Source organism: Sturnira hondurensis, unplaced genomic scaffold (genome assembly GCF_014824575.4).
Source record: "Sturnira hondurensis isolate 20B ecotype Veracruz unplaced genomic scaffold, ASM1482457v3 Scaffold0001721, whole genome shotgun sequence".
NCBI classification, from domain to species: Eukaryota; Metazoa; Chordata; class Mammalia; order Chiroptera; family Phyllostomidae; genus Sturnira; species Sturnira hondurensis.
The window spans coordinates 1,479,254-1,494,839 of NW_028074352.1; the positions used below are offsets into that span (position 1 = coordinate 1,479,254).

Sequence of the window (15,586 nt, forward strand, 5' to 3'; positions counted from 1 at the left end):
TAGCAATAAACACTGACATTCAGGACCCCACGTGTTACTCCCAGGTAATCAAAAGAATGATTGTGTTCCGTGTATTGAATATTAGTTTTAAAGAGATTAAAAACTGATAGTTTCAAAATCAAGAGAGTAAAAACACATTGTGATCTTTCTTTATCTCGCCAGAACATAAGAATACTACCAGCCCGAGCTTTCTACCTAATAGGTGTTTCATGTTTCCTAGAATTTTAAAACCACTGGGAAAACATTTTCAGGGAGCTTTATTAGTACTTAAAAAGGAAGAGAGAGGAGAGTAGAGGGCAGTACAGGACAGAAGCGGTCTGGAAGAGAAAGGAGCCCTGCAAAGTGAGTTATGGCTTTCACAGCACTTGAGCTCCAGTACCACCAGGCCTCTGGGAACTACCTCAACCCCACACTTCGATTCCGAGGGCATTCTAAAGCGGTCAGTCTCTTCTGACCGCCTACCCTTGACGGCAGTAAAAAATAGCCAGTAAGTGCGGATCAGGAAAAGCAGACACGTCACCACTTTCTCCTTCTGGGTGTTTTTCCACAAGCCCTGCCCTCTTCCTCTGGCTTTCATTGAAATGACTTAAGCCATGCTGTCCAACGGGCTTGGGAGAGGAACTCAGAAACCCAGACCCACTTCTAGAACTCCTTGAGAATCCAGAAGATTAAACAAAGCACACAAGAACCCTGTCTTCTTAAGGTGGCATGGTTTAGAAATCCAGGGTTGAAAGAAAAGTTCGTTCTTTTCCGTGCCAGACCTTAAATAAAGACAGAAGCACCCTGTGCTTCTTGCTGCTGCTGCCCTGAATAACTAGGACAGCAGGAAACAGCACTGCACAGCCAGAGCGCCTGCCTCCCAGAGCCCCAGCCTGTCACTGTGGTCCTGTGGCCAGTAACTGAGACAGGCTGGTGTGCACTGATTGGCTCTGGAGAAAGGAAAGGAAAACTTACAACAGCTGAATGCTTCCTGCACCTCCTCTCCTTTCTGGTTCTGACAGAAAGCAGAATACAGCTTTGTGGGTTAAAAATCTGTTAATCCTTGACTCAAATGTTGAACATTCCTCAGATTACTGTGCCTTTGCAGAGGAAAGGACAAATCTGTAAAAATAGCCACAGGACATGGCTATTTTAGATAGCTATTTTAGATGACAGAAGCTGCTCCCCCACTCCAGTTATTGCCATTTGCCAGCCTATGGGAACTGTCTTTGCAGATGTGCCTTCCCTTGGTGGTATGTGAGGAGAAGGGGAGAGGTCGTAGGGCACAGCAGTGCTAGCTGGGATGCTTGCAAATCTGCTGTGCTCTCCCATTGAAGGACAAAACGTGGAAAAGATAATAAAGGCCTTGCTCTGGGCTTCAAAGATATGTTAATTGCTCCCCCCCAACATCTCATACTACAGATGAATGGCAATAACCCAGAAACGTAGATTGTCTCTAGTGTTTGGATAAATCTGACTTTGTTGTTGACGGGTGGGGGAAGCAGAACAGGGAATGTTTTGTAAGCAACTAGTTCCTGGTCTTTTCAATGTCTATTAGTCTATTTCTCTATCGGTGATGCAGTCTTACAGTAATCCTAATCGGTGCCCTAAAACCCTGTTCTGAAATCTCTATAGATTTAGAAAATATGAGACATGGGTGACAGAGGAATAAAAATTAACACCTGAATTCCTTGCTAATAATATATGCTAATGATCACAGCCAGATTGCAGCTGCTCTAAGGGAAAGCCTGAGGAAAACAAGGCTTTGTTTTAAAAAGTTCCCATTATATTTTTCTTTATGTGGTTTTTCTTATTTTGTTTTGTTCTTATTTTTTGTTGTTGGTTGCTAAGTAGTGAGGGTTAATAGGTGGCAGATCAAATAAAAAAGAGAGAAGGAACGACCTTAAGATGTTACTCAGATCAGCTCCTGATTAAATTAGCTCACTGTACATGACATTAAAATTATAATTACCTAGTTCCAATTTAGATAATCATTCTATTTAATTACTCCCATATTAAAGCAAAATAAAATTTTAAAATATACATAAACACTTTCTAAAAACATTCACTTTACCCATGCTATATTCTTTAACTCTCCTTAGATAAATTAATTCAGAAATGCCTTAGTTTCTTTTATTGATCACAAATTATTATGTTTCCCCACCCCTTGTTCCTGATAGTCCTTATCTTTGGTCTCTTCCAATGCCACCTATTTGGGAAGTCAAGGTGACTTCTACATCTAATTGGCATCATTCAATGTGGTCGAAAGCCTCTTGTAAAGGATCACTACCGGTAACTAGATATTAACATATTCTTAGCAGGAGAGGAGAGGTAAGCACAGGCAGCCGGATCCAAACCCATGTGGTAGGAGAACAGAAGAGGGATGTGAGAGGGACCCGTTTCCATGGGTGACAACATGGCTGCTTGATCTGGGTCTGGAAACAGCCCAAGGTACCTTGGCTCTCCTGTCAGAATGGTCAGCTTGTTTAGTTCTCCATCAGTCAAGGTGATCCCTCCTTCCATTAAGCCCCACCCACCTAGCATATTCACAGACAGTAATAAACAGATCAATTTAAACCTTGAAAATCTGTATAGATAAGCAAAGACACACAAAATCACTTTAGTACAGTTCTAATTTCTGGGTTTCCAAACTCCCATTTTAGCTGAGCATAAAGTGACCTTAAAGCATCAAAGAATATATGTATATTTTTAAAAGGACATTAACAACATTATCTACCTACCTTTCCGAAAACTAAAACATCGTTTGATTCTTCTGTATGTAGTTTTGGGAATGAAAGGAGCTGATGCTAAGGCACCTGAGGGGCGTCCCCCCGTGTTTCTGTCTTCAGGCATCATACAGGCCCAAAGTTCTGACAGTCTCAGGCTTCCTCTAAGACCTGCCTTTGCACCATTGCTCACGGCCACTCCTTCTCATGTTTGTTTATTTGTTAGGTTAGAAGTGCTGCTTCCTAGGTTTTTATCATCCAAGTCCTGAAACAGGGGCACGTTACCACCTCTCATTTACTTCTCGTTGGAAAAAAAAAAAAATTCCTTTTCTCTTGCCTAATCCACAGAGTTTTTAAGGATTTTTTAAAAGTTTCTGCAGACATTCCAAAATGTCACAGCAAAAAGAACTGCAGCAAGCAAGCTGCACCTCCCAAACAGCAGGAATTGTTTTGTTTTGTTTATTAAGAACTGTCTTCTCAGCTGGAACTGGGGGCACTGAGATTCTTCTGGAAAGGTCAGCAAATAGCCATGTACGAGGGGATAGAAGAACAATGACAAAAAGGACCCTGAGGAATACTTCAGGACCGTCCTTGCTGGTTCCTTTCATCTGAGCAACAGGGGAGTCGAATAATGGCACCTTCTCCAGAAAGCTTCTCAGTGCATGATAGATTCTTTTCAAAGGACTCTCCTGTTCCTTTTTATAGCACCCCTCATCCTTTGATGCTCTGCAGGCTTCTCCTCCTTTTCCATTCTTTCTTCAAACTCCCGGGCTCCCAAGGCAATCGCCACGTCAGAAGAGTCGAGTGCCTATTCCAGGAGACTCTTTGGATCCGTGGGGGAGGCGGCTCTGCAGGGAGCTTCTCTCCCCTCCTCCGGCGCTTGCTCCCTTTTCTCAATGAAGAGCTGGGCGGGAGCTGGCAGGGCTGCGGCTGCCTCCAGTGCCCGCCGGTCACATGCCGCAGGTGCAGTCACAACGGTGTGAGGGGAGGAGGGAGAGGGCCACTCGGTGGTGCGAACCCCTTTTCCTTCGTTTGACTTTGAGTTGGCTTCCCGGCTCCTGTCTGTGCTGCACCTTTACAGCTGCTGCCTTGGCCTCTCCAGAAATCCAAACAGCCCCAAAGCATCCCCAAGGGGGCAAACTTTTTGCCCCTTGCTTCCTGCAATTATTCTTTTCCTGTACACAATTTTCTAAAAGCATACTTTGCGATTTAATCTATTTGAGTGCTGACTTAAATGTTCATTACAACATGCATGTGTATATTTGTGTACATTTCTATCTGTGAAATAGAAAACAATCTAAATTTAGTAACAGAAAGCCTGCAGGTATAACCACAAAACAAGTCAACTACATTCATATCCATACATATATGTGTGTGTGTGTGTGCGTATATATATATATATACATATATGTATATGTGTGTGTGCGTGTATATATATATATATATATACATGCATATGAGTATAGTATATATGTAATTTCTCTGGCTATATTTTGAAAGCCAATCTTGTTTTCAGCTTTCTCCCCTGCTCTTGTATGCACCCTTTGCACCCAGCCCCCATGTCCACCAACCCTTTCGGTCCAACTATCTGAGCCGCAGTCGACTCCCTGGGTTAATCATTCATCCACCTGGCTGTTCCATGAGCAGATTGGGATGCCAGCGCTTTAACCCCAAATGACCCCCAGGCTTCTGTGTTCCTTCTCAGGCATTCAGCAGATTTCCAAAACTGTGAGGAATACTAAAAACACACTCCCTAGAGAAACATCATTATCCTGCTTAGCATGCCCAGATAGGGATATTTTGTCATTGAAAAGATAATTTCCACTTATTTGTGCCCCGCAGTTCAAACATTGTTTTTAGCCCCACGTCACCGCATGCAGCTAAGAAAATAAGAAGTCACCAAGTAAAGACAGTGGCAGGGCTGGGCAGGGGCTGGGAGGCAGCTGGACCCGTAGAACACTTCACTGACCTCAACATTGGTCAGAGAGAACACAAGAAATCAATCAGAGAACTGGAGCCAGATTTTCTGTCCAATTTTCTTATTTCACAAATGAGGAAACTAAAGATGAGGGGGTCACTTTTCCAAGGTCACAGAGCAGTTCTGTGTCAGAGGCAAGACCACTGTGCCTCTTAATTAATGCCTGCTTGCCCACATTCAATTATTCATTATGAGGATTATTCACATTCAGTATTTTTACTGCCTTGATGGGACTCTGATTCAACTCTTTTCATAAGAAGCCAGAATATGCAAGAAGAACTTGATTTTGTTGGTAGCTAAAGTTAGGCTAACCACTCAGATCTCGGGAACAATTAATGGCTTCTCACTCTCCCTATATCCAGGGTGAGGCACTTCTACACACATTGCTTCAAGAACAATTGAAAAGAAACTCAGAGTAAAACAATAACAAATGAACAAAGAGACAAAACAAACACAAAAACAACCCCCCTAAATTTTCCAAAGCCAAATAAATGTTTTGACATCCTAACTTTTGGATCTGACTATTAGGCAAGAATGATGTGCCTCTCAGCATTGTTGAGGGTGAAGCAACGGTTGACAGGTGGTTTTAAGCAGGTAACACAGATAATCTAGGTTCAGCACCAAACTTTGTCAGGCTAGATGGTTAAGAGAGGAGGTCCACTTTATGCATTTCTATTGGCTCCCTTCCCCCATCTGATGGCTTATTGTCTAAATTTTCCTTATTTAATAAAAAGAAAAGCTCTACATTTTATGATTTTCACTTAACAGTTTTTAATATCTAAAGATTGAAAAAGCTAGGTAAGCTCCTCAGGTTTCCCCTTCATTTTAATCAAATGTCTCTTATTAGAGGGGTAAGGAGGGGATATTTTACATGGACATGTGAGCTGGACAAAGGGAAACTTAGGTGCCTTAAGAAAAACTTTAACTCTCTCAAAGCACAGCTTGTGAAACTGAAATACAAACAATGAAATGTCTTATCTGGAATAGACACATTTAAAACATATACAAAGGTGGCATACAGAAATTGAGACATCGGGGAGATATGTCACCTTCCAAATGTCTTTACAAATGCCATTCAATCAATATTGGCAACCGGCTCTGAGTGGAGGGAAGGAGGCTGGAAGCCAAGAGGTCTTTATTTAGGGTTAACAGGTCATAGGTTTCATGCAAAGACAAGAGGTAAAATGTGTTCTCTTATATAAGGTATCTATGGCAATTCAGGAACTTTTTAAAAGAGCTTTATTGAGATGTAATTCATATATCATGTATTTCTCCATTTAAATTGTATAATTAGATGGTTTTTGGTATACCATCACAGATATATGAAGCCATCATCATAGTTAATTTTAGAAAATGTCATTACCCCAAAAAGCATCTTTGGTTCTCCCTCCCCATACCACCTTCTCATCCCCCCGCTCCGGCACTAAGCAACCACTAATCTACTTCCTGTCTCTACAGATTTCCCAGCTCTATCTTTAATATGAATGAAATCACGTGATAGTTGGTCTTTTGTGACTGGCTTCTTACACTAAGCATCATAATGTTTTCAAGTTCATTCATGTTGTAGCACGTGTCGGTATCTTAATCCATCGTTTGACTGACTACATGGAGATTACTACATTTGGATTATCCATTGTGTGCTGATGAATATTTGGGTGTTTTAGCTGTTAGGAATAATGCTGCTATAAAGATTCATGTATAAGTTTCTGTCTAAACATACAATATGTTTTCATTTCCCTTGAGCACATACCGAGGAGTGCAAATGTTGGGTCCTGTTGTAATTGTGTTTAATCATTTGAGGAACTGACAGACTGTTTGTCAAAGGACCTGCAGAATTTTACATGTCCATCAGCAATGTACAGGGTTTTGCGTTCCACACACCTTGCCAATACTTCTTATTATTGGACTTTTTAAAAAATACATTTTATTTATTTATCTTTAGGGGGGAAGGGAAGGAGAGAGGAAGAGAAACATCAATGTATGGTTGCTTCTTGTGCATCCCTGCTGGGAACTGGCCCCTGCCGGGAACTGGCCTGCAACCCAGGAATGTGCCCTGACTGGGAATTGAACTGTGATTGTCTGGTTCACAGGCCCACGCTCAATCCACTGAGCTACACCAGCCAGGGCTTTTATTGGACTTTTTGAGTCTAGCTATCCTGGTGCGTGTGAAGTGGTATATCATTGTGGTTTTGACTTGCACTTCCCTGCTTGATCGATGACTGTGTGCCACCTTTGGATTGAGCATCTTCTCCTGTGCTTATTGGTTTGTGTATTTGCCTTGGAGAAATGTTTGCTTAGATTCTTTGCCTATTTTTAGTTGAGTCAAATTGGGTCGAAAATTTGATTTGTCTTTATTACTGAGTTATATTTATTATATATTTTTGATACAATATATGATTTGCAAATACTTCCATTCTGTGGGCTTTTTCATTTTCTTGATGGTGTCAATTCCAGTATTTTTTTTGAGATTTTTGAGATTTTTATTTTTCGATTCCAGTATTTTTGAAGGACTAGAAAAACTCTATTAATGCCAATCCTCACACTTTAAAAGGTTTAGTTTTTCATGTAATAAAGACTATATAATCATTAAAGCATGGACTTGTATTTTTTGTTTACCCCACAGTAGAAGTAATAGATCACACTATTGCGGTAAAGAGCAGGAGGCAGCTCACAAGTCAGAAGACCTGAGTCTTCTTCCTGTTACTCACAGTATGCCGCTTGTCAAGTTATCCCTCCTGCTAAGGCATGAAGTGCAGGGTTGAACTGTAACAGTGGTTTTAAAATATTCTTAACTAGTGGAAAACTTATTTTCAATGACATGTTAAGTGAAATTCTAATATGTAAGATAAATGAAAGGGCTTTCAGTTATATAAATTTATTATTTGAAACTCAAATTTATAATATTTCTTTAAAAAGTGAGCATGGTGGTTAAACCTTTGTCTGAGGTATCATTGGCAAATATGTTTTCCCAAGCTGTTGCTTCTCTTTTTATCTTGATACTGTTTTCCTTAGCCATGCAGAAACTTTTAATTTTGATGAGCTCTGGGGGGGTGGGGCAGGGCTGGGAATATAAGACAGAAAACTGTACTTGAACAAGAATTAAATAAAATGAAAAAATAAAATAAAATAAAATAAAACTGAGCATGGTGGGGTGGAGATTGCTATATTAATACAAACATTTGAGACCCATGAATATGGGTGAGATTTGGAATCTTTGGTCAGTGTCAATATTTAGTTCAGTTCTATATTCTATATTAACTTTGGAAATTCCGATTTTTAGGTAAATCACAAAGAATTCCTTAAAATTATATGAGTACTTTAAAAGCTTGCTTTGTAGGTCCTGGCCAGTGCTGTGCTGTTGGAGTGCCATCCCGATCTGCCAAGATTAGGGGCTTGATCCCAGGTCAGGCACATGTGAGAAGGAAGCAACCAATGAAAGCATACACAAGTGGAACAACAAATCGATGTCTCGCTCTCTCTTTCTCTGTCTCTCTCTCTCAAAATATTAATAAATTAAAATTAAAAAATAAAATATGCCCATCTAGCAATATCATAATTCTCTTCAATTAAACTAAGAGAGCAGAAGATTTATACCTTGGAGCATTGTTTCTATTATAAATATTCTGTGCCAAAATATCTCTCTTTAAAAGTAAATATGAATTCACATTTGCAAATCCCTGAAGCTACTCTATAGGGTGAAGTATATAAACCAATCATCTACTAGAGTACACCTTCCAGGGTCATAAGTTTGAAGATTCATTTATAGCTTTTGCCCAGATCGCTTCTGATACTCTTGGGTTGGTAGGATCTCTTACAGTCATTGATTTGGTGACGCTTACTAAATCTCATTCATTTTTCTTGATAAAAGGACAGACAGAAGAGGAGGAAACAGAGAAAAAGCACGTTTGATGGAAGTAATCACTCAACAAAAATGCCTCCTTCAGGAAATATTAAGGATTCTCTAGAACTAAGGAGCCCCAGAAAACTCCTAACCAAGCTTCCCTTCTGGTTTTTGAAGATCTTTAGAGACAGCAGAAACTTTGAAAGACATATCTCAGGCTGCCCACAAATCCACAGCCCTGAAAGTACCAGCAAACCGCTAGCAGTTTGGTAGGTGTCTCTTGTGGACAGTGATGTGAAGAATCCTCTGAAAAGGCACTAGGGTAGAGACTTAGCCCCAATGGCCTTTGCAGATGCTTCACACAGTGACTTACCAGTCATTTTAGTATATGAGGATGGCGACCACATACATTGTCACCCAAACTAAAACACTGTGAGAGTAAAAGCTAGCACTACCAATCATTAGCCTGGGACAACAGTTGTAAACCAGACCGTTACCAGGCAGCCTGGGGTGAATGGTCACCCTGGGTAGGAACCAATGTCTCCCCCAACACAAGATATCGTTAAAAAACAAACAATTTGCAGATACATATCACTAACTTGGTAAAATATCAACATGTCTTCAATGAATCTTTACTATTTTAACTGGAACCTAACTTCAAATTATAAGCAAAGTTTTGAAGTTTTACTCTACTATGTAAAGTGGTTAGTCAGGCTAAGAAGCCTATGCTATGTTAAGGGAAAGAAATTTCACTTCTTCATACAGGGTGCTGACAATACACCTAAGAGAATATAAAATAAATATGTAAATAATAATTGTTTCACTAAATATGAATTTGTTTTAATACAATTTATTTAAAATACATCAACATAAAAATTAGCCTTACAATGTTGGTTACAGATGAATATTTGGGGGCTTATTTAACTGGTTCTACTTATGGAATGTTTACTTAAAATAATTTTTCTGTCTATATTATTCTAGTTTATATTCTTTGGTAGACAACGACCACATCCGTTACCCTTCCTTCCTCCTTTTAGTTCTACTCACAGCCCCATCTAGTTTATTCTTCACCTGATGAATTCTCAACCCTGTATGAACTAAGACTCGTTACAACTTATTATCAAATCCACAAATACTTCCCTGATCTCAATACATTTTTTCATTCCAGTAATCATCAGAATTTCATTCAAAGTGCTGCCATTCCTCGTTGTTATATCACTGAGCTTCTAGCAGGTTGGGATCTCTTCCAAAGCTACTAGTCAATTTTTTTTCTCAAACCTACATGTTCTTAACTAATCTACATTTATGGTATTAATCTCATAACTATTACTGTTAGTAACATGGAAAAATCCAAAACAAAAGAAAAATATAATCTATTTTTAAAATATAAGCCTAGCAGTTACTTAGATATGTGTCTAACCATAACATGAAATAGTTTACTATTTATTTTAACATTGATCCATTTGGAAATAGGAGCTGATAGTAACATTAGCTGGCAGAAAGGATGAACAGGTTTGGTCTACTTTTCTGTTTTTCCTTTATTTAAAAGTGTACTCACCTCCTCCAAAAGGTCCCCATATGACTCGGCGGATGGATTTCACCCAGTCTTCCATATCATTCTGGGTGCTCGCCATGAGGAGGTAGCTCTCATGATTTGCTGTCATCCGATCCCGATCGCCTCCTATAAGAAGACAGTAAAACATGAGTGTGTGCTCAGCCGAAGAGTCCCCATCAGCGGCTTCCTAGGGATTTCCTGAAGCACAGACTGTGTCCAATGCAGCCAGCACTAGGTTTTACCTAATGATTTGGAAATATTTACCATGGTTTCAGCATGGAAAATAAATTCCGCTTAAAAAGGAAAGGCTCTTATGTTTCCAGGAGAAAACTGACGACAAATGTCATTTTCCAAACAAAGCCTGCCTTTTTGTCCTAGCAACAACCCATAGACCTGCATTAATTCATAATCCTGTCTATTCACACTGCAGTGCTGAATAGGAAGAATAGCAAAAGCAAAATGAAACATGGAAAAGTGGTTTGTATAGCCTGGGTTTTTGTCTGAAGAAGTGCTGCTTAGCACATGCACAGTGAGGCCACCAGACACCATGGGTGAGGTGGGGAGTCCTAGGAAAGAGAAATGGCCACGTGAAAAACTTTGAGCCAGAAGTTCTCCCCTATCATTCCATCCTGGAAGAGAAGCCTCTCCTCGCAGATCACACCTTCAGGAGGGCAAATGAAGAGGAGAGAACAAGCCTGGCCAATCACAAGGCTGAATCAACCCTCCCCCTGCCACGGGTCTCACACTGGAGAGTGAGCTTTAGAAACCCCAGTCTTGTCCCCACAAAATAGGTTGATGGTTTCTTTTATTTTCTACTTCTCCCACCACAAAAAAACTCTGATAACTTCTGACATTAATTTTGAAATGCTAGACTTCTGATGCCTGTGATTTAGTTTATTTGAAATCTTTACTAGCCCATTAAGTTAACCTGGTGACAAAATTTTCTGGTTTACAAAACAAGAATAACCATCCAGGACCTTGAAAGAGTTCTTGAGGCATAGTTTCCCTTTCCTCTCACTTTATGCTTAAAGGAGTATTTCTGAAGACAAGTATCCATGACCGAATTGTTTCACTGTCTCTGAAAATGATTAGTATTGTTATCAGAGGGATTAACTAAAGAAACTAAACATTAAGTGTCTGACTGATAATATTGTAGGGTTGTACACACTGCTAAGGTGGGCAAATAATCTATCAATGAACATTTAATTTTTACTAAGTGTTGTGAAACATGCAGACTTGGGTTGAATTAATTCATATCCAAGTGCTTTATTTTGTTAAGACTGTTGTTGTTTGTTTTAAAGTACATCTAAATACCGTTATGGGAATTTGCAGACTCCAATTTACAACATTGCCTTTTTTATGGTCCAATCTATTTCCCATATCACTCTGAAAGCTATAGGCATTTGCGATGGTGACCTCTGAATTCTATACAAATACCCTAGGTTGAGAAATACAACTACTCTACCACTGATGTAAATTTATCCAAAAGAACAAGTGAAAAGTTAGAGAAGTGAAATAACATTAAGCCAACCACAGAAACAAATAGATTGGTATTTTATGTTTTAATACAACTGGATGGGAATGGGGAAGGGGCCAAGGGACCACATCAAATAGGTTCCCTAATGCCCACAAATCTCTGGAATAAAAGTAGCCATCTTGTATTTTATGAACATCTCACTATTTGGGAAACAATGAAGCTCTTACAGCTCTAGGTCTGTGGTAGGTCAATTACCACTTTAAGCAACTTGTATCTGAAAAGCATAGGTTTAGGAGTCAGAGAAAACCCTGCTGAAATTGCAATTCTAGCTTATATTAGCTATTTGCCTTCTGGGAAGTTACATAACTTCTGGAAACTCACAGTGTTTAATCATGATTTAGAAATAATAATCCCTGTATAATAAACTTTTATAATAATTAAATGCAATAAAGTAAAAATAGTAGAACTGTGTGAAGCTTAAAGAGAAATTCTATAAATATTAATTCTTTCTTATTTAACTACCTCTCACCCTTAAAAATGCTAAAAGGACATATATTTAACATGACCCAAGAGATATTATGTTTAGTAAGTGCTTTGGAACAATTTCTCAATAGTACACACATACAAGTATTTTTTGAAGCCTCTCTGTCTTTGACACAACACACATACAGCCGTGTGCTGTGTGTATAAATATGTCAGACATTAGAACGCATATGCATGTTTGTACGGCATATAAGCATCAGAAAAAACTCAGTGACAAGGAAAGATGCTTCATTTGGCACGGCGCAGTACTACACATTTAATTTGTATTCTGATCCACTTATACTACAGCATTGGGCCAAAAAATTACCATTTGAAGTCAGAATATTTTAATTATTGTCTTTGCCTGAAAGACGGTAAGCCATTTAGAAAGCAGAATCCTGCTGTGTCACTGCCAGCCCAGGCAGAGGCAGCCCCAGTAATGAGAGTGAGTGACAGCTGCCATGATGTGTTTCTGCCTGAAAAAAGGAGCATGATCAGCACAACTGGCCATGATACCGATTTCTCCTGTGATTCTCATTCTCTGCCAGTGGTGCTGTGTGTCTGACCCTGAGTCTCATTTAGGCTGCCAATCACAGACATGCAATTCCATCTGTGTATTTCACCCATGGATATACATCTTCATTCCTTAGCGTATTAGCAAGGGAGGTGGGAAAGATTTAGAAGTTTTTCTATGAGTCTCAGTGAGAATGCAGACTCATTGCCAAAAATATAATTAAAACAATTGGAGTCAATTATATAGGTATGAACTAAAAATTTGTGATGTCTAATACATAACTCTTCAGCTCTAAAAGCCTGGTACTGGTATTCAGCCTTGCAATCAAAGAGGATTAAAAGCAACATTAAATATATGACTTAATAAATGAATAAACTCAGTATTGACTTTCAACCATGTGAATCAAATGTTACTCTCTGTTAATTTGTTATGAGGATTAATGATCCATTTAACTACTGAAATTCTTTCCAAGGTAAAATTTTAAATAGCAGCCTTGATATTTAACTATCACTGGAGAGAGAATGTCATTGTCATCTTCAGTCCATATATATGCATGTACATATGTGTTTTTGTGCATATTACATTATAGCCAGTATACATTCTCATTCTTAAATTCTGCTTCAACATAAATACCTATGCAGTTTTATTTTCATTTTTTAAAAGATTTTATTTATTTATTTTAGAGGGGAAGGGAAGGATAGAGGGAGAGAAATATCAATGTATGGCTGCCTCTCATGCGTCCCCCGCTGGGAACTGGCCTGCAACCCAGGCATGTGTACACATCTTAAAAGACACAATGTATTAGGAAACTGTATATAACTTTTAGATATTAACTCAATTGGTAGCAATGTTTAGGTGGATAGTGTTAATACTTTAGATGTTTGTGATTTGAAGTTAGTAGGGCACATAATTGAATTTTACTTTATATATAATTGAAAATATGTTTACATTTCATTGGGATCTTTTGTATATTTGAATTTGATTACAGTTTTCTTTACAGAAATACAATATGTTCTCTGAAATAAAAAGAATTTTTGACATGTTTAATTTTTGAAAAAATTAAAAGAAAATTAAGAAAAGCTTAAATAATTTAACAGACTAAGGGAAAACAACCTGGCCCTGGCTGGTGTGGCTCAGTAGATTGAGGGCTAGCTGCGAACCAAAGTGTTGTTGGTTCAATTCCCAGTCAGGAAACATGCCTGGGTTTCAGGCCAGGTCCCCATTATTGGTATGTGACAGTTAATCTCACATTGATGTTTCTCTCCCTCTCTTTCTCTCTCCTTTCCCCTCTCTCTAAAAATAAATAAATAAAACCTTAAACAAAAATATGAAAAAAAGAAAAAAACGATCTGAAATTAAAAGGCAGGTTAAAGAAAATTACATTAAAATAAATACATGGTTAATTAAAAATAAATATATCCAATAATTATATGAATGATTACAAAAATAATTTAAAAATAATTTTTGATAAGCAAATTTGCATAGAAATTTTTTAAATTTTTAAAAGAAATGTTGGAAATGATGTGTCAATATATACATGTCCATTGCTTATAGGAGTATAAGTAATATTTCTTATGATGCAGCCAGTAAAATAGGTTTTGAAGAATATTTCTTAATATGACTTCTTATTACATAAAAGGAAACATACAAATTTTATATATGATAGTATCACTCAATTTTAATGTAAATAGATAACCAGATAAATGAGATACTAAATTCAAATACACAATTCTAACAATGGTTATCTCTGAATGTTAGGGTTGGAAAATTTTTTTGCTCTTCTTTTGTTCTTTTCAGCATTTTCCGGATATTTCATCATTTGTCATTATATGATATATGTTATTTCAGATGTTTTATCATGTATTATTTTATTTTCCAATAAAAAGATCATTGAAAAGAACAAATGATAGGAATTGTATGATCAGAAAAGCACTAATCAATACAAAGCTAACATAAGCTGGAAGATAATTACCATTAGCCTCACTGCTTAAGACTGTTCACTTTGAATTCTCACTAATGTACCTATAATCTTCTCCCTCTTTCCCCGCTGCTGACCCCAAGCGCATCTCCAAAGGAAGACTGGGGCAGGAGACAGGCGTTGCTCAGAGTGCAGACCGGCTCACATAACTAGAACCTCCTCAGTGAGAATGAGACTGCTGCTATTACCTTTCACGAAATACAGTACCAACAAAATATTTTACTGAATTTATCCTGGGGAAATTTCCAAAATTGATTTTTATTTTTTTTTCTATGAAAAAAAATCATTGTAAATTGTCAAAATTATAAACTAAAAAGCCAAATAGTTACTTAGAATTTATGTATTTATATGTGTTGTTTCAAGTAAACAAAACTTTAAAGATATACAGTGAATGTTTGTATTTGGGCCTTTTGGCTAAGATCAAGTGTAGTATATGTTTGTATTTGAATGTTAAAAGAAGTTGTTCAGCGGAAACTGCTGTTTTATAGTCATTGTGGTTCATTTCCACACAGAGTTCATGGGCAGAGCTGAGGACATCTCAATGAATACCTCTCATACTGTTAGTAATTTCAAGGGTGAACAATTTCCTCATTCCCAGGTACAAATCAGGTTAAAACGAGACCTATTATACTATCAGTTTTATGATAGTTTACAGAAAAATATTTTCATGTTCTAGGTAGGGTTATTAATTTTCACTCATACTACTGCAAGGCCTTTTTTTTAAAGCATTACTTTGCACAAAACTTAGTTGAGGTATTTATTGGTAGTGAACTCTAATGATAAATTGTGAGATATAAAGTAAATTCTGAAGCTTATCAGTAGAAAATTACTGAGATGGAAAAACATTTCTTTCCTTTTATGGAAACTGATACTTGGAAAACAGTCAGAGATATGTGAAGTGGAAGTAAGAGATTATAGGCTTCTGTGGATACTATCACTTCTTAATAAACAATACCAACAAAAATAATAAAACAATATATAATTTATACAGTAAAGGCAAAGAACAATTTGGCCTC

At 37.9% G+C, this 15,586-nt stretch overlaps 1 protein-coding gene across 5 annotated transcripts in view; it reads right to left on the reverse strand.

The window, feature by feature from the left end:
- Positions 1-15,586, reverse strand: part of ARHGAP24 (Rho GTPase activating protein 24) — a 516,933-nt gene that overhangs the window by 72,883 nt on the left and 428,464 nt on the right. For 3 of the 5 annotated variants that reach the window (XM_037030752.1, XM_037030769.1, XM_037030776.1), the window contains one exon: positions 10,083-10,205. In XM_037030752.1, the coding sequence (XP_036886647.1) occupies positions 10,083-10,205 (123 nt within the window). Of the gene's footprint in view, positions 1-954; positions 1,032-2,720; positions 3,628-10,082; positions 10,206-15,586 lie in introns of those variants that run through there. The other 2 variants (XM_037030761.1, XM_037030785.1) reach the window with 2 other exon arrangements.